The sequence below is a fragment of the Diabrotica virgifera genome, chromosome 6 (assembly GCF_917563875.1).
Source record: "Diabrotica virgifera virgifera chromosome 6, PGI_DIABVI_V3a".
Classification (NCBI taxonomy): domain Eukaryota; kingdom Metazoa; phylum Arthropoda; class Insecta; order Coleoptera; family Chrysomelidae; genus Diabrotica; species Diabrotica virgifera.
Window position 1 is genome coordinate 241,035,378 of NC_065448.1, and position 21,097 is coordinate 241,056,474.

A 21,097-nucleotide genomic window follows, 5' to 3' on the forward strand; every position below is an offset into this window, starting at 1 on the left:
GTTTGGAGCCAAATATAAGCTCCTCCCAATTTTGTGACGTCAAGACTTAGGCTGTCCATTATAAATCTACCTGCTAGTACTGTAATTGTATGAGGAAGACAAAATACAATGCATCTATAAGGATCATGATAAGGATGTACAATTACACTACTTAAGTAGTTTGCGTCGTGTAATATAAATTTTTGGAAATGTAAAAAATACCAAATTAAAAGTACTTAAATGTTGGATAATGTTTTTAAGAGATTCCTATTTACATGGAGAACCAATTTATAACTAATTTAGATGATATTTCTTACTGATAAGAATAATATAATTAACTCAGTATCGGTTTGTATTAATAAATCGATATAAGGAAGTATGAAGAGACCCGACAGAAGTATAGTATCTGTGAATACTATACCACAAATGTGAACATATTTTATAATGAGAAATAAAATGAAATTGGCAAAGAAACGGAAAACAACAATAATAAAAAACGGACGATGTTTGGGAAGCTACATAAAAATAGTCCCTTTTTCTTCTTCTTTTCGTGTAGATATGAGAAATAAAATGAAATTGGCAAAGAAACGGAAAACAACAATAATAAAAAACGGACGATGTTTGGGAAGCTACATAAAAATAGTCCCTTTTTCTTCTTCTTTTCGTGTAGATATGAGAAATAAAATGAAATTGGCAAAGAAACGGAAAACAACAATAATAAAAAACGGACGATGTTTGGGAAGCTACATAAAAATAGTCCCTTTTTCTTCTTCTTTTCGTGTAGACATGAGAAATAAAATGAAATTGGCAAAGAAACGGAAAACAACAATAATAAAAAACGGACGATGTTTGGGAAGCTACATAAAAATAGTCCCTTTTTCTTCTTCTTTTCGTGTAGATATGAGAAATAAAATGAAATTGGCAAAGAAACGGAAAACAACAATAATAAAAAACGGACGATGTTTGGGAAGCTACATAAAAATAGTCCCTTTTTCTTCTTCTTTTCGTATAGACATGAGAAATAAAATGAAATTGGCAAAGAAACGGAAAACAACAATAATAAAAAACAGACGATGTTTGGGAAGCTACATAAAAATAGTCCCTTCCTCTTCTTCTTTTCGTGTAGACATGACTGTTTGTTAATAGTGCCTTTAGTAAGTTGTAGTTCCATTGTTTTCGTGATCTTCTCACTGATCGTCTTTTTATTGGGGATAGGGAACCGTCTCTTGATTGACATTCGGCTTATGTGGTCGTTCCATTCTACTCTTTTGTTTATTATCCAGTTCTTAATGTTGTTCATCTTGCATATCCGTCGTATATCTGTCCTTCTAGCTCTCTCCCATAGTGTGTTACCATCGATTTTTCGAAGGGTTTTCATCTCTGCTGTTTCTAGCATTCTTTTTTGTCCTTTCTGTGTCAGGTCGTGTTTCTGCCGTGTATGACATTATTGATCTGATAACTGTTTTGAGAAATGTCATGAAAAGAAAATGTAGAAGCAAAAAGAGAAAATACAACGAGAACAAACTGAAAGAAATAGAAGAAAAATTAAAAAAAAAAAGAAATAAGATCATTCTACCAGGAAGCAAAAAAAATGGAAAGAGGATATCAAAAAAACAACCCATATATGAGAGATGATAAAGGGATGTTGATAAATGAGCCGGAAAAAATAATGGGAAACTGGCAAAACTATTTCACAGAACTGCTAAATAAAAGCGAAGTACAAAATGAAACAAACCATGAAATTGAAGATGATCAGATAGAAATAGAAATACCCACAGAACAAGAAATAAAGAACGAAATAAGAAGCTTGAAAAATAACAAAAGCCCAGGAATAACAGAAATATCGGCCAAAATGATAAAATCAGGAGGGAAAAGACTACACAAAGAGATATATGACCTGATAAAAAGAATATGGGAAGTAGAAAAAATGCCAGAAGAGTGGACCATAGCAAGGAGATGCCCTATACATAAAAAAGGTGATAGAATGCTATGCGAAAACTACAGAGGCATCGCACTATTAGAAATAGTTTACAAAATCTTGGCACAAAGTATAAGAAAAAGGCTAAGTCAATATTCGGAAAAAATACTGGGAGAATACCAGGCAGATTTTAGAAACAACAGATCAACGACTGACCAAATATTTGCCTTAAAAGAAATACAGACTACCTGTTACGAACATAAAACAGTACTATATGCTTTGTTCATAGACTTTAAGCAGGCTTACGACACAGTAAACAGACAGCAGATGTACGAACTGACGAAAGAATTGGGGATACCAAGTAAAATTGTCAAGATGGTAAAGATGACGATGGAAAACACAACAAACGAAATAGCTTGGAAAGGGTATACATCCAAAAAGTTTGAAACCAAGGAAGGATTACGACAAGGAGACCCACTATCAACAACGGCATTCAATCTAACATTGGAAGGAATAATCAGGAAAAGCAGAATAAACATGCAAGAAACGATATTTAAAAACGGCCACCAATGCATAGCATTTGCAGATGATCTGACGCTATTAGCAACAAGCAAAAAAGAACTACAAAAGTTAATGAAAAACATAACAACAGAAGCCAAAAAATTCGGACTTATAAATGAAGAGAAGACAAAGTATATGATAATGGGAGAGATCCAAAAAGAAAAAGAGAATAACATCATAGTACAAATAGATGGAGAAATAACATACTCGTTCAAAAGAATCAAAGAAATTATTTACCTGGGAGCCAAAATAGATGAAAATGGTCATGAAGAAGGGGAGATAAAGGCAAGAATAGCCAAAGGAAATAAAAAATATGGAACATTACGCACATTATTGAAATCCAAATACGTATCAAGAAAAACAAAAATAAGAATTTATAAGACTGTTATCAGACCTACAGTAACATACGCATGCGAAACATGGGTGCTCAAAAAGTCAGAAACAGACCTTTTATAGAAAGATGGGAGAGAAAAATGCAAAGAGCAATATATGGAGGTGTGAAAATAGAAAGTCAGTGGAGAAGAACCAATAAAGAATTGGAAGAACTATATCAAGAGCCAACGATCACGACGACGATCAAAGCACAGAGAATACGATACTTGGGGCACATCGAGAGAATGGGAAGTAAACGAATGCCAAAAATGGTACTTTCACGAAGACCAATACAAAAGAGGAGGAAAGGCAGGCCAAGGAAAAGATGGAAGGACAGTGTGTATGAAGACTTGAAGAAAAGTAACATTGAGAGATGGAAAGAACTAGCATTGGACAGAAGGAGATGGAGCGCGGTGGTGAAGGAGTGTATAAAATGACTGAAGTGTAACTAAATAAAATTTATACGTTTATAAGTTATGTAAGTTATATTAAGTTATTTATTATATTATTTATGTAACCAGAAATGTAAACATTTTAGTCCTAGGCCTACAAGGCCTGTTGCGCTTAATAAATATAACTGTTTTGTAAATGCTGATTTTTATTTATTTCCCGATATTTTTATTTCTCAATATTGTTTCATCAGGAAACCTGCAGCTCTGTTTGCTCTATTCACTTGATCTTCTATTTCTGTTTCGAGCTTTCCGTAGCTACAGTTGAGTCCGCGAATCTTTACCCGTGCGTCATCATTTAAAGCAGACGAAATAAGTCGATGATAGGTCGAAAATTGAAAGGACATCGCACACATCTTATGGAAAATATAATGTCACTCAAATTCAATAAAATTTATATGAATATATTCGTTTCAATTTAACGATCAATTCTTATCATTGCGCCAACTCTTAATTTTCAATAATAAGAGCAGAAATTGATATAAATCAATCTGAAATCAAATGGGTAGGTACATAAGTTAGAGAGAGAAAAAATATTTTAAAATACCCAAATTATAGTTAGTTCATAAATCTTCTCGAGCTCTTAAGCATCTTATTATAATAGTTTCACTAATCCGCTTAGGCCCAGCGGAGTTTAAGCTGTTTTGAATAGCACCCAGAGCAATAGTGATTATAACTGACACGTTTATAGACTCCAAAAATGTGATTTCGATAAACTTTAATTGCAATTTGCGCCGTAATTAATCATAATTAAGAGTTGGCGCAATGATAAGAATTGATAGTTCATTTAAAACGAATCTATTCGTATAAATTTTATTGAATTTGAGTGACATTATATTTTCCATAAGATGTGTGCGATGTCCTTTACTAAACGCAACAGCAAGTCACTTACTCTCACTTGCTGTTGCGTTTAGTAAATTTTAATTTACGACCTATCATCGACTTATTTCGTATGCTTTAAATGATGACGCACGGGTAAAGATTCCCGGGCCCAACTGTAGATAGTGTGATGATTAGATATTTAAACCCCATCACTTGTTCTATTAGCTGACCCTCCAGCTCCAATTTACTTATTGGAGTTGCTGTTATACCCACGCATTTTGTATTTTTTGGGGAAATTGACATGTTAAATGTTCTAGCGGTCATATTAAATTGGTGCAGCATACATTGTAAATCATCTCTAGTTTGAGAGATTAGTATTGCATCGTCTGCAAAGCCAATTATTTTGATTTTCTCCCATTTGGTATCCATTTTTAGTTCTTACTTTTTTATTATTTCATCAATGATCAGGTTGAACAATAGAAAACTAAGGAAATCCCCCTTTTTTATTTCATTGGCAGCTTCAATTGGGTGAGTTAGTTCTGCTTCTACTTTTACGTGTATTATGTTATTCTGGTAGATATTTTCGATCATTTTAATTATTCCTATAGGTATCTCTCTTGCGTACAATAAATTGTTAATGGCCTTTAATTTTACCCTATCAAATGCCTTCTGAAGGTCCACAAAACATAAATATGCCGGTTTTTTGTATTCTAATGATTTCTCTTAGACGGATCTTAATAATTCTTTTTGCATTCGATTCGTGAATGCGCCAGGAAACTTTGTGAACCAGAGCCATGATATAATATTGAAAAACTGCATACAAAAATGCATTCTTAAAGTGCATCTCAAACAGACAATAAAAAATATTTAGAACTCGTCAATCATCGGCGGAAATGAGTTCAATTTTGTTACTCGGGGGGTTTTTGGGGTCGCTGAAAACGAATATAACGTCAAAAGTGATCTCCGGAGTACCTGGTTCCCAGGGTACCTACTGTGTACCTCGTCTTGTGGAGTTTGCGGCAAATTCATTAAAAATTAGTCAAAAATCATTACTCGGTGGTTTTTGGGGCCGCTAACGACGAATATGACATCGGAAGTAATTTCCGGAGTACCTGGTGCCTGGTTTACCTCGTCTTGTGGAGTTTTCGGCATAAAATTTATTAAAAAATTAGTCACAAATAATTACTTGGGGGGTCGCTAAGGACGAATATGGCATAGGAAGCGATCTCCGGAATACCTGTTGCCCAGGGTACCTACTTCTTATAGAGTTTTCGGCAAATTCATTAAAAAAATAGCCAAAAATAATTACTCGGGGTTTTTGGGTCGCTGACGACGAATATGACATCGGAAGTGCTCTACGGAGTACTTGGTATCCAGGGTACCTACTGTTTACCTCGTTTTCTGGAGTTTTTGGCAAATTCATTAAAAAATTAGTCAAAATTCATTACTCAAGAGTTTTTGTGGTCATTGACGACAAATATGACATCAGAAGTGATCTCCAGTGTACCTGGTGCCCAGGGTACCTACTGTTTATCTCGTGACTAATGATTTTTGACTAATTTTTTAATGAATTTGCCGAAAACTCCAGAAAATGAGATAAACAGTAGATATCCTGGGTACCAGGTACACCGTAGATCACTTCCGATGTCATATTCGTGGTCAGCGACCCAAAAAACCACCAAGTAATGATTTTTGGCTAATTTTTAAATGAATTTGCCGAAAACTCCATAAGAAGTAGGTACCCTGGGCACCAGGTATTCCGGAGATCGCTTCCGATGCCATATTCGTCATTAGCGACCCCAAAAACCCCGAGTAATTATTTTTGACTAATTTTTCAATAAATTTTTTGCCGAAAACTCCACAAGAGAGGTAAACAGTAGGTACCCTGATCACCAGGTACTCCCAAAAATCACTTCCGATGTCATATTCGTCGTTAGCGGCCCCAAAAACCCATGAGTAATGATTTTTGACTAATTTTTAATGAATTTGCCGAAAACTTCACAAGACGAGCTAAACAGTAGGTACCCTTGGCACCAGGTACTCCGGAGATCACTTTTGACGTCATATTCGTTTTCAGCGGCCCCAAAAACCCTCCGAGTAACAAAATTGAACTCATTTCCGCGATAATTGATGAGTTCTGAATTTTTTTTATTGTCTGTTTGAGATGCACTTTTCAATAGTTGAGATGCAGTTTTTCAATATTATATCATGGCTTTCATTATACCAGGCAAAATGACAATTGAGGTGTTATAGTATAGTATAGTTGATCCAAAAGATGGCATAACCCAGACATCCAAAGTGAAAGTTATCCTTCAACACCAAATTGTTCTATATGGTCCACACAATGTCCAGAAAAAAGTCACACCATTTTGAGCGTCGGGTTTGGGGGGAGAGGGGGGAGAAATCGGTAAATTCGTAGTTTTTTTACGTTTTTCGTCAATATTTCTAAGACTATGCTTTATCGTAAACAATATTATATACAAAAATGTTCTACGTGAAATTTAAAACAAAAAATGTTTGATACATAATTGTTATAAAATCAACGGTTCCAGAGTTACGGAGGGTGAAAAGTTGAGGTTTTCGATACTTTTTATATTTTTTGGGCAATATTTATGATATAACTATACCAAAAACCCAGACATCCAAAGTGAAAGTTATCCTCCAACACCAAATTGTTCTATATGGTCCACGTAATGTTCAGAAAAAAGTCACACCATTTTGAGCGTCGGGTTTGGGGGGGAGAGGGGGGAGAAATCGGTAAATATAAAAAGTATCGAAAACCTCCACTTTTCACCCTCCGTAACTCTAGAACCGTTGATTTTATAACAATTATGTATACAACCTTTTTTGTTTTAAATTTTATGTAGAACATTTTTCTATAGAACATTCCTTACGCTAAAGCATAGTTTTAGAAATAATGACGAAAAACTTTAAAAAACTACTAATTTACCGACTTCTCCCCCATTTGCCCCCCAAACCGTACGCTCAAAATGGTGTAACTTTTTACTGAACAATATGTGGACCATATAGAACCATTTAATGTTGAAGGAAAAGTTTTACTTTGGATGTCTGGGTTAGGCCTTTTTTTGGACCAATTATACCATACTACCTCCGTAACTTTGGAACCGTTCATTTTAGAAGGGTTATGCATAGGACTTTTTTTATTTAAAATTTAATGTAGAACAATTTTGTGTAGAGGGTTGTTCATGCTAAACCGCTTAGTTTTAGAAATATTGACGAAAAACCTAAAAAACTACGAATTTGCAGATTTCTCCCCCCCCAAACCCGACGCTCAAAATGGTGTGACTTTTTTCTGAACATTATGTGGACCATATAGAACAATTTGGTGTTGGAGGATAACTTTCACTTTGGATGTCTGGGTTTGGGTCTAACTATACCATACTATTATAGGAGGATGGTTAGAACAGCATGGACAGAGAAGAAAACGAACATGGAAGTATTGCGAGAAATGGACAAAGAATGCGAAAAAATATACACAATAAAAATGAGAAAGTTACAATATCTGCTAAGACTGATAATACAGGGAAAGATAGAGGTGGAAGGAAAGTAGGAAGAAGGAAAGTGTCATGGTTGAAGAATTTAAGAGACTGGTTTAAATGCAGTTTCATAGACCTATAGAGCAGCGGTCGATAGAGTAAAGATAGTGATGATGATATCCAACCTCCGATTGGAATATGGTACTTAAAAAAGAATAAATCAAAAAATAGTAAAACACAACTTACCGGTTTTTTGTCAGACAGTATATTCACAGTTCTAGGTTTAACAGGCTTGTCCAGATCGTCAAAAATGCTTCTTGATAAACGTTTCTTCTCCTCTCCCAATTTTGTTCTACTTTCAAACTCGAACGGTTCAGGTTCTTTAAACTCATACACATCTTCGGAACTTGAGGACTTTTCTAAAGGTTTTTCCTTCTTCTCGTCAATTTCTTCTTCGATCACTGACTTTTCCAATGGCGGAGGACCAGAATCTGATTCATCAGATGAAGAACAAACTTCTTTATCATCTCCAGCATCCAAGGTAGGTAGCTTTATAGCTTTTGTGAATCCTTTTAATTCGGATCTGATTTGATTAAGATCAAAGTCCCGACCTTTTGGAGGATTGCCGTCATCTTCACTTTCTTCGGCTGATTTCTCTGGAGACCGCCTGATCCTTCTGGAAAATCTGGACGGCTTCTGATCCTGTTCTTCTTTGACAGTTTCCTCGCCGTCTGGTTCTTTGTTTTTCTCCGCTTTCGGCTGTAATTACAAGAAAGATATTTAAAATAAGACGTTATAATAATATGTTAATAATAAAACTGGAACATGTTTTTTGACATTCCCCAGAAATGAAATGTAGGATAGAGAAAGCAAGATCTGTATTTAAAAAAATGGCCAAGCTATTCAAATGTCATGATTTATCAATACCCATAAAAATCAGGTTACGACGATGTTATATCTTTCCTATACTATTGTACGGAGTTGAGTCGTGGACTCTCACAAACGCCACCTGCAAGAAAATTGAGGCTTTCGAAATGTGGCTTTATCGTTGAATCCTGAAGATGTCTTATACCGACAACGTTACTAGTCAGGGTGTTTTGTAGAGAACGCAAAAAAGAGCTGTTACTCTGGGCTAATTAGCAAAATTCATGGAAAAGTTATTTACCAGCAATTTTATTGCTGGAATCGAATTATAAGATCCTATATATTAATAATATAGGTATGCAAAGTCCGCAGATAGTGTGCTACTTTTTTTATAAACAAAATGGCGCCGACAAATCGTATTTTTTTCAATTATTGCTCTATAACTCCGAAGATTTTAACTTTACAACAAAAACACCGAAATAAAAATTCACCGCAATTAAATTCTGCATAGAGATATGTTTTTCACGAAAATTTTCCGCGGAAAATGCGGGTTTTCCTAACAAAAACTATAATTTTCAAATAAAGTTTTAGGTAAGTAATTATTAATCAATAATTAAATAACTTAGTGACATCAAATATTTCTTGGTATAGATTGTAATTTCAGAAGCCGGTGAAAATTAAACGAATATTTTAGCAACAATTCAATTGTTAATTAACAATTTACGATCGCAATAATAACCAAAATAATCATGATACATTGATCAAACTTATAAAGATTATAAAGATGAGATGCTTGTTTAATATTTTATCGACAAAATATAAATTTTTCTTTTTTTTTGCATAATCTTTAAATTTTGAAAAAAAAATAGTTATAATACGTTGGTCTAATTAGTAAAGTACAAAGAAAGGTTATTTACCAGCAATTTTATTGCTTTAATCGAATTATAAGATCTTATATATTATTAATATAGGTATGCAAAGTCCACAGATAGTGTGCTACTTTTTTTATAAACAAAATGACGCCGACAAATCGTATTTTTTTCAATTATTGCTCTATAACTCCGAAGGTTTTAACTTTACACCAAAAATACTCAAATAAAAATTCACCCCAATTTAATTCTACATAGAGGCATGTTTTTCCCGATTTGCTCCGACGAAAATTTTCCTCGGAAAATGTGGGTTTTCCCAACAAAATTTTGAATATTCAAATAAATTTTTTGGGCCAGTAATTATTTATCAATAATGATATAGCTTGGTGAAATAAAAGCTTTCTTGGTATAGATTATAAATTCAGAAGCCGGTTAAAATGAAACGAATATTTTAGCAACAATTCAATTGTTAATTAACAATTTACAGTCGCAATAACAACCAAAATAATCATGAGACATTGATCAAACTTAGAAAGATTATAAAGGTGTGATGCCTATTTAATATTTTGTCGACAAAATATAAATTTTTCATTTTTTTGCATAATCTTTAAATGTTTAAAAAAAATTGTTATAAACAAATTAACATTTCTTAGAAATTGTTTATTATATTCTAATTTTAAAAAATACTTAAAATGCGTATTTCATAGGTCTTGAAAATGAATGCTTTAAAAAAATTTTCCAACCATTTGCAAAAAAGTTAGGACACAGCAAAATAAATATACGATAGCTCCATTGTTTATAATTTGTTTTAATTGTTTCAAAGCTTAAAAGTGAGTCTATGGTACAATCTAGTTACTCACAAAAAATGTCAAAAATTAGTGCAATGGTTATATTTTAATCAAAGATTAAAAATACTTTTTTTGTAATTTTTAGCGCGAAAGTAGGCTTGATACAGAGCCGGAGATAAAATGTTCACTCGAAGCGACTGACACGCTTAAACTCGCGCGAGTTGTGTATGTGGGCGGGTAGCTACGGTACTGTATTATTCTACTTTCGCGCGTGTAAATTACAAAAAAATATATTTATAATCTTTAATTAATATACTCACATGTGCGCTAAATGTTGCTAAATCAGTCAGTTAAGTTTGATTTCTTGTTATAGGTTATTGGTTTTTAGTAGTTCCAATGTGACACAAAATCAAGGGATAAAAAAAGTTTATTTGAAGAAAGTGTAATTTTTTCTCCTTCATAATGGCGGTACAGACTCGTTTTTGTAATATTTTATTTAATTGTTCAATAAATTCCACATACTTACAAAAATATTTCTCAAATTGGGCTCTGTACCGCCATTCTTTACAATATACATATTAAGTACATGTGCGCCATATAACTCGACAAAATATTCAAAATTAAAGCTGTAATCTTGGAACGCGTTTTCCGTTTTGATGACGCGCTGGTGTAGGCTCTTGAATAACCGGACAGTTTTTATTTTGAAATTATAGAAATATTCTGAATTCGCCAAATGTCAAATTATTAACTTACCGTTGTGAGAATTCGAGGAGGTCTTCTTCGATAAGTTTTAATCTCTGAGTCATTTTCTGATTTCGTATTACTTCTAGTTCTTGGAGCCTCAGAATCGCTACCAGTTGCCTCACTTTCCGAATCGGTGTGGGCTGAGACGTCTGTTTGTGCAGAAATTCTTCGAGTACGTTTTGTTGAATCTAAACAAATACAAGCAAGTTTTAGCGGGAGGACAAACACTAGATCGGGAAAAATGGGGGACGTAACATATGGTTAATCACAAAAGATACACAAGATCAGAAATACTACACAAGAAGCTGTAAAGATGTCAAAAAAAGTGATGAAGGCAAAAAATGTAACATGGGACATTAAACGTAAACAAATAGACAAGGGTATAGGATTTACCAGAGCAAGGTAAAAATTTGACGGAAATTTGCTCACAGATAGCCAAAATACAAGACTTTAAGTGGTTAAAAGGATTTTTATTTTTTTACAGTAAAAAAAAGTTACATGCAGTAATATCACAGTCAAAAATGTATAGTCCAGTCGGGATAGTATTTGACTTTGCATGCCGAGCCTCCCAAAATTTAATTCGTCAATAGCAGTGTAAATTTAAAATTACGAATGAATTTCGCCGTTACGTTAGCCGCCATCTTGCTTTAAAAGGACAACCGTTTCTGCGCCAAATTTTTGAAAATGCGATTTCATATAATTTCTTTTATTAGAACAAATTTTTGTGTGTGGTCGGCATAGTTATTGAATTATCACGTTTATTATTAGTTTTACGACAAAAATGTACCTATACAAAAATGGAAATAATTAAATTTTATACAATTTTGATGTTTCATTTTTTTTTTGTAAAATCAATATTTAAGGTAGTACGTATGCGGTAAACGCGCGAGAGCAAGACCTGATTGGTTTTGTAGCAGTTGTTTTGTTCAATATCTCAGCCATTCTCAACTTTTCGACAAAAATGGTAGGAACTGAAATTGTTCCAAATAAATCGCATTTACAAATTATTGCAAATTCTTTTTTTTACACATTTTTTTTTGTGCTGTCGATATTTTCCGAGTTAATTGTACTTACAGTAGACGCCTATTCGCGGTATGCAAGTACTTGGAGGGGATACGAGAAACGATCGTGCGAGAATAGCGGAGAAATATTGCAACTTTCTTAAATAATTCATATTGTCAATTGAAATTGTCAAATTGACGTATATTTCGTAGCTACTGTCATTGAAGAAGAAAAATTATATATTGCTGCACAACATTGATATGATATGGAATTATTATATTAAGGTAAATTTAATTAATTGTATTTTGCTTGCAGTACTGCCACAGATTAACCCAACACAGATGCGAAAGCTATGCTATGATGCCGGTACAAAAATTGGTAACCTTGAAACTAAGGAGCACAGTTGTTGTGCCGGTGTTTGCCCCAATACAATTGATAACTTACAAAATAGTTCATTTGGTCTATAATACTTACTTTTACACCTGATTTGATATTTACTATATTTACACTAAAACTTAAGACAAACAAAACATTGGTCATTTAATAAATTTATGTGAAAAAGGAAATCAAAATACAATAAGTAATTTGGGAATTCTAGGTATGTCCTTAACAAAACAAGAGAAAGTTAACTAACTGTTAGAAAAGTGACAATCGTTAAAGATTTATATATAAATGGTCATTTATTAAATTTCTGTGCATATTGAAAAATAATAAAAAGTTGCTTGGAAGTGAACATGATCTAAATATAATAGGGTAATTTGGGAATTCTAGGTAGGTACAAAACAAGAGAAAGTAAACTAGCTACAAAACAAAACAAAACAAAGTTTTGTCCTTAACAAAACAAGAGAAAGTAAACTAGGTATTAGAAAACTGACAGTCGTTTGGTGACAGTAATTTGGGAATTCCAGGTATGGCCTTCCAAAACAAAACCAGATAAAGTGTTGTTTATATAATAACTTTTAAGTTCCAGGTTATTTAATTATATGATCAAATTTAATTATATAAACAACGTTTAGTTGGTAAATAAAGAATTTTTTTCAAAAAGTGGTAAATTTTGGGTCTAAAAAAGTATAATGTGAGAGCGAATTGTTTGTATTCCTAAGAATATCTTCTGGCCTTTGGGACTTTTTTCTGAAACAGTGCCTGAGTTTTTCCAATTTCGGCCAATGATTTATTAAGAAATTTGTCACATAATTTTTTAAAATGCTCCAACTCTTGTTTTGTACCGTTTTGTTTTTTACATATTTTTCTATTCAAAAGTTTTCTTTTTAAAAACCTGATTTTACATTTCAGTTTATATTTACGTGGCAAGTTATACATAAAAGTTTCTGGTGTTTGTAATGATACTGAAGGTGATAACTGGGAAACATATTTTGTAATTCTTGTAGAAATGTGTCCATCTTTTTCCTTACTGGGGCTGATAGAAACTTGTTTAGAGGGTATTACCTGTAAATTTTCCGCCGCATGCGTTATTCTGATAAGAGATATTCTATTATTATATTCTTATATGAAAAATCATATCTTTTTATTATTGATACTTACCTAATTTTTACCTGACAATATTTGAACTTTTTTCGGCGGCTCCTCAGACGTATTCGCGCAGATATCTTTAGATTCGGTAAAAATTGAAGGCAAAGCATTGTCATACAAGAGTTTTCGTCGTGAAGATGAGCATAAAAATTTATTTTCAAAATGCTTTTCGCAAATTTTGTATCTAGTTAAATCCTCCTCTAACAAATCTTGTCTTTTAGTAGCTTTTAACCATAGCTCACTCCCATAACATAAGATGTTTTTTAATAAAAATTTAATGTCTTGTTAATATCTCTTTTATTTTTTAAGATTATTTTGACTATATTCAATAACAGGGGGTTATTATACACACTCATCAAAATATTTCTTGAAAAAATACTATTGGAACTATTTCTAACACACATAGCTTGAGTAACCATTTTATGTAAGTTTCGAGATTAATATAATTAATATGATATAAGTAATATGCCGCTTAATCAGTATTTAGAAAGTAAATCAATTTATTAATGACACTACATACCTTACTTCATCCTTTGGCAATCTAAAAAAATGATATTTCTTGACCCGTCTTAGATGAACACCCTTCACAAATCCACGTATATCCAACTATTTTTAAAAATATAACAAAACTATTTAAACACACTTGATAAATAGAAAAAATTCCCAATAATTAGCCCGTCAATTTAACACTACAATAAGCGCATGTACTGTCGAGGTTATTTAGGAACTGACAATACGCTTAAGCCTACATACTAAGCGAGCTACTAAGCGACTACCCTTTTGGTAACTCAAAGTGGGAGGAGTTTACCAAAACTCGGTATCAGAGTCATCGCCAGGGTTTCGCATCTGTGTTGGGTTAATCTGTGGTACTGCATTTTAATAACTAATTTTATTTACTACATACAATTGTTTACGTTTTAATAACACAACCTGAATCTTAATTTTTCTTCTTATTATTTTTTTGGACTATGGCCTTGACAATTATCCAGTAGCCAGGACTAATATAATTAGCCAATATAATTAAAAGTGCGAATAATGTTGCTGAGCGTAGAAACCAGGTGTCGCTTTGCCGAACTTGCACGGTCCAATATTTTTGGCTCTTATATTATTGTATGTATTTTTTTATTGTAAAAAAATTAAAATCCCTTTAACCACTTAAAGTAATGTATTTTGGCTATTTGTGGGCAAATTTTCAGCCAAATCGAAAGATACGTATCTTGGGAATTGAGGAAAATATAAAAAATGGCGTTTTAACGTTTTCTACACTAAATTTAATAACACTGGCGATCTTTTGCATGCCGCCAGAGATAATTCGCCAACGGACTATATGTGCAAATGTCAAAATAACATAGTTATAATGCTGTAAAATGACATTTTTTGACATTGAAATGACACATGCCTTTGCCAGTGCTATTAACTTAGAAAAAATTATATACCAAGTTTCAGACAAATTGGAGATCCTCAAGTTTTGATCTCTCAGTGATTTCGCATGGATTGTACCGTAGTCTTTAAAAGATATATTTCCAAATTAATATGTTTGCCTTGGGGTACTCAGACACCTGGAATAGAATAAATAAAAATATTGTTTAAATTTCCAACAGCCCATAGGCCGGCCCTGACTCTCTAAACTAGAATATTGGAGAGTCGAATCGAAATAGCCGACCGATCGTTATTGGCCCTTTCTGCATCGAGAAAAGACGCGAGGCAGGTTTATGCGTCATCTCGTCTGAGTTTGTTCAATTCAATTTATTCTATTGTGTTCCAGGCCCGATCTAGAATATTGTAGAGCAAAGTCTGAGAGAACTTATATAGAGGATCCAATTGTAGACATTCAATCATTATTTTATGAAGTGCGCGTGTTATAATGTCGAAAATAAATTGTAAATGATAATTGTAGATTACTATTATAAGAATAGTTCAAATTAAAATAAATTTGATACTAAATAAAGTAAAACGGTTCTATACGAACATACCTTGTCTTAATCTAGCAGTCGAGCGAGTAGCAGGTGTAGCAGGACTTTTGGTGCGGCTTCCTGACGAAGTTACGCTAGAAGGAGTAGTAGATCGAGGAGGTTCCGTCGTGGATGATCTCGCAGACATTGATGACACTCTCGTTCTTTTAGCAAGCGCTTTGGGGGTTTGATTTTTAGCACTGCTTGGCGAAGCGTTAGCGTTTTGTCTCGATCGTTTGGCTTTTTTCGTCGCGCTTAAATTTTCTGCGATCCGTTGAGGTTGAATCCATTCATCGTACCTGGTAAATGTAAATTAATAATGTTAAAATAGAAATAATTTTAAATGTTTTCCTAAAAATAATAATAAAAAAGCATTTGGGAAGCTAAAGATGTAGATTAAATTTAACACATTGTCATTTTCAAAGCAGATTGTACAAAAAAATTAATCTCCTTTCCTAGTAGTAGTAGGTTATAGGCCAATCTCTTAGAATGAGTTTTCAACGGAAATAATGCTGGAGGAAATAAACAACCAAATAGTAAGTGCTCTGAAAGACGTTGTAGGCAGATCTTGTAGTAGACACTATAAAACATCTGACAAAAGAAGTCAACAAACAAAAGAGCTAACAATCTAAGAGAAAGACAGAGGCAGAATAGAGACTAATAAGCAACGAAATAATCTACCGTAATAGCAGATAACAGCTACAAAAATCTGAACAAGAAAATATTGGCCAAAATGTAGATATAATGAATTCCGCCATGACCACCATAGCAACCGAAGTTTTGAAACCAGAAAAAGAACCAATAAAGAAAAAGGATTGGATGACCGATAAAATACTAGACCTTATTCAACAAAGAAGCAAGTGGAAAAATAAAGACGAAACTCAATTTAGAAAAACATATCGACAAATAAGATACAAAGTTAAGCGAGCAAAAGAGGCCTGAATGGAACAAAGATCTCGTGAACTGGAAAAACTACAAAGAAAACATGACGTGTTTAATATACACAAAAAAAACATAAAGAAAGTACCTATACTCAGAAAAAAAAACTGCTCAATTTATAAGAAACTCCAAAGGTCAAAAATAATTCTCGATTTGGAAGAAAAAAAGGTAGAATGGTTTAACTACATGAAGGAATTCTTCCTGGATACGAGGCCAGCATTTCCGCAAAGTATACGAATACTGGTCGTAGTGTTTTAAAAGCGGAAGTAGAGAAAGCCATCAAACAAAGCAAAAATGAGAAATCTCCAGGCCCTGACAAAATACCAACAACGACTGGCTCAAACTTCTAGATGACGACAATGTCTCAGAACTAACAAACATTTATAAATAAAATTTAACGTGAAGTAAAATATTCCCTGGTGTAGTTGGTATATTTTAATAAAAATTTAAAAAATTTTAAAATCCAAAAGGATGACGTTCAAAATGTTTTCGGACTTATCAGTCCATCATCAGTGAACCTAAAAGTAAGTAATCCCACTTAATAAAATTGAAAAGGGTGAAATATTGACTGCTAAAAAATAATTGAAAAGTGTGTTTAAGATTACATTGCTAAATAGCCACAATGCCAAACATTTATATCTACATTTACGAAACCGGAATAATGCCACAAAAGACTTTAGACTAGTTAGTCTCATGAGTCACTTTCTGAAACTGCTTCTCAAGATAATTATTCTTAAGGGGATGGGTACGTATTTTCGGCTGCAATGTCATTTAAATGGGAATTCATTTTTCTCGAATCGTGAGAATACTAATAAGTATTTTTGAAAAATTTAAACGCAGAATGAAAGATTACGTTCTTACCGAGTGCCTAAAGTCCCCGAAAACTTCTATAATGTTTATTTTAATAAATTACATAGGTGAAAAACTAAGAGAAAATGTGTGATTTTTAATTTCAAATATTTCATTCAAAAGAATCTTTTTATTTATTCTAAGGGACTTTCGGCCCTCGATAATAATTTAGTCTTTCATTCTGCGTTTAAATTTTTTTAAAATATTTACCTATTAGTTTTTTCAGGATTCGAAAAAACGACACCATGTCCGTGGTGATATTTTCCAAATCGAACATTCGCTATCTTTGTCATACAACGCACTGAGTCAAATAGAATATGATGACAAGACAGTGACAGTTTTAAATATTTGACATGGCATCGGGAATATTTTGAGTTGTTGATTAAATAATAACTAAGTAAAACAGAGTAAGTTATTAATCGAAGCAGCACAGAAAACGACAATAAATATCGTTCCCATACCACCATATTGACAACAGGTGGAATACTTTCTTTGGTTACACCTCCTGAGATTTTCAAAATTTATAAATCAAACAGGATGCCGAGGAAATTAAGATAAGAGAATTTTAAATAATTCACAACTCATCTGCTCAGCGTGGTAAAAGTTCCAACAAGAAAGATTCCTTAATACTCCTACAAAAGAGTAAATGAATTAAAATGTATAAACATTTTCAATTTCTTTGCAACACGAAAATGCAAGCAGCTGCTGCATTTTCGTGTTGCCAAGAAATTGAAAATGTTTATACATTTTAAATAATAACTATTGATAGTGTATTTGATAAATAATTGATTTAATACATGAACTTAATAAAAAGTTATTTATTGTTTATTATTTATGGAAGATCCAAGCAGAGAATACATCAGGATATATTCTGTGATCCAAGTATTTTTTGTTAAAGATGTTCAAAATTGTAAGCGTTCCATAGTAACAATATATTATTAAAAAATCACTTTAATACTTTTCCTCTTTTCTTGATTGACTATTAGTTTTTGTTGTACATATAAATTATTAAAATCACTGAATACATAGTGAAAAAATTATCACATTTATTAACTGAATTAATAATTTGCAATTATACAATTAACAGTTATCCACGAACATTCAAATTGAACATTCAAAATGTAAAAATTATCAGTAGTAATTGCACAAGAGCTCTGAAATTATTGAATTTTTCGGCGAGTGAAATTATGTCAAAGTGTCACGAGAGCAAAAATTCTATATTAATTTCAGAGATCGAGTGCAATTTGTTGCGATTATTTCATGAATAAAACTGTTCAAAACCAAAATTTTATTGTAAATTATTTATGTAAGTACAAATTAGTACACAGTTTTTATAAATATTTGACGATTGAAAGTCATCACTTTTATCATTTTTAAAACATTAATTGTCATTAATGTCACTGAATGTATTTTTTCGTAGCAACGAAGGGCATCTGACGTAATATACTTAACGACGGGATATTATCAAAAATTATCACCTTAATTTGCATTTCTGTAGTTTTCTATTGGTCAGAATCTCCTATGAATGAAATAATCACATTTATTAACTGAATTAATAATTTGGAATTATACAAATAACAGTTATCCAAGAACATTCAAAAGCCATTTCTTTAAAGTTAATCATGACATTGTCAAGTAGAATGACATTCTAGTAATGTTTACATATCCATACCAGTGTGAATTTTACTACACGTAATTTGCCGTGTAAAAACAGAAAAGTAGGGATAGCCGTAAAATATTTGCGAATTATGTTCCGATGGCCTTAATAGAATTAAGCGGACGTGTGAAAAACAATGGGAAACAAACAATTCGGTTTCAGAGAAAGATTAGGAACAAGGGAAGCTTTGTTCTCAATGCTATCATTACTTCAAAGATCGTGGGAAGTACAGAAATCAATATACGTCTGCTTTATAGATTTTGAAAAGGCGTTTGAAAGGGTTCACGATGATAGACAGTTTGAGTATTTACGAGTAGAAATGATTCGAATAGATGATAAAGATCTGAGACTTTTAAAATATCTATATTGGAATCAAAGAAGCTTCTATTCTGGTAGACGGTAGAGAAACAGACAAAATAAAAAATACTCACCTCGTATTCCATCCTGTATAATGTACTAAATACACAACTTGTCCTGCTTGGTCCTTGTCAATCTCAATAACTTTAGCTTCATAAGTTACTTTTGAATCGTTAGATGAACCGTAGAATACTTTCAACTTATCTCCAATATTAATACTAGGTGCAGATGGTTCATTGGACACACTTTCTACAACGGCTGGTTTTTCTTCAGCAACGCGTTTTTTACCTTTCTTTTTTTCTTCCTCGGTTGGAACGGGAGGAGCGACAGGTTTATTAGTTTGTTTGACGACAGGTTGCTTGGTCACTTTGGGAGTTTTGGGTTCAGGCTTCTTTTCTTTTTCTTTCTCCTTTTCTTTTTTTGGCTCTTCAACAGGTGCAGCGACGACATCCTTTTGCTTTGATTGAGCTTTTGAACGAGTGTTTTGTACCTAAAAATAGATAATATCACAGGTTTTCTGCTATGTACCGGGTGTCCCAATAAAAATGGCTCTCGGCCATATCTCAGGAACTGTTTATAGTACAGCTTTGAGAAAAAAATATTTATAACAAATGTTGCCCCGGGAAAAGCCTGGAAATTATTTTTATAATTGTAGGTCCACCGCTAGAGGGCGTAATTGAATATCAAAAATTAAAAATCAAAATTTTACAAAATTTACCTAATGAAATGGCACTGGAAATCCAATCATCGTATTCTTCGTAAAATTCTGCGCATATTTGATTTCACAAGTTATAGGGCCGGTTGTTCGAACGCTAATCAACAATGATCACTATCAAATATTTAATTACTGTCACCAACTGTCAATGTCAACTTTGATTGGATTGCTGAAAACATAATTGATTATAATTATGAGATTAGTTAATCAATTAACATAACAATTATTAACATAATTGATTAACTAATTTCATAATTATAATCCATAATTATGTTTTCAGCAACCCAAACAAAGTTGACATTGACAGTTGGTGACAGTAATTAAATATTTGATAATGATCATTTTTGGTTAACGTTCGAACAACCGGCCCTTAGTCTAGCTTTGTAAATAAGAGGTGGGGGTGAGTGGGGACCTTCTTGTGAAAAAATGGCTGTAAGTCCGGTTCTGCTTAATCGAATTTTGCATACTTGATCTTGTTGAAAACAGCTCTTTTTCGTCAATGTAAGTGTCTTATTTTCGAAATAGCCTAATAAGTAATATGCAAGCTAGGAGACGTTATTTAATTATTTTCAGATATCTAGTTTTCTTTGGAAAAGATTAAATACAAGTATGCATTTTTAATCCTGTATTACAAAATTAGATCAAATTAGCAACATAATACTGAAAATTGCATGTCGATACCTTTTTTCTATCTCGAGATATCTTAATAAATGTGTAAATTTTAAACATATCTGTTACTATCACCGGTAAACGAGGTTAAGGAAAAGTAGTGTGCTATGGAAAAAACAAATAAACATTTTCCAGATGTAAACGTATATAATTAATTAAAACAACAATAAGGCAAACAACACTATAAAATATAACACAGAAATAAAAACAACTACTTACGTAGTCTTAGTGTCTGCTTAAATGTTCAAATTGTTGCCCATCATTTTCGATGCAAGCATTTACTCTTTCAAGAGTAGACTGAATAGCAACATATTTAACTGTTTTAGACTTTTATTTATGGGGCCGCATTAAAGACCTTGTTTTTGCCGCTAGGCCCACTACTCGAGAAAACATGATCTAGAATCTAGAGAATACGAAACGCTATTCAAAGCATTGCGAAAGCAGAAATTGAGACTGCTGTTCAATCTATTCTTGAAAGAGTAAATGCTTGCATCGAAAATGATGGGCAACAATTTGAACATTTAGGTGGTCACTAAGTAAGTACATATTTGTTTTTATTTCTTT

General features: G+C 32.8%; 1 protein-coding gene across 1 annotated transcript in view; it reads right to left on the reverse strand.

Moving 5' to 3' along the window:
• Positions 1–21,097, reverse strand: part of LOC126887426 (AT-rich interactive domain-containing protein 4A) — an 83,692-nt gene that overhangs the window by 41,598 nt on the left and 20,997 nt on the right. The window contains exons 8-11 of the mRNA XM_050654952.1: positions 19,224–19,639; positions 15,369–15,646; positions 10,873–11,051; positions 7,845–8,357 (exon numbers count right to left, since the gene is read on the reverse strand). Of these exons, the coding sequence (XP_050510909.1) occupies positions 7,845–8,357; positions 10,873–11,051; positions 15,369–15,646; positions 19,224–19,639 (1,386 nt within the window). The remainder of the gene's footprint in view (positions 1–7,844; positions 8,358–10,872; positions 11,052–15,368; positions 15,647–19,223; positions 19,640–21,097) is intronic.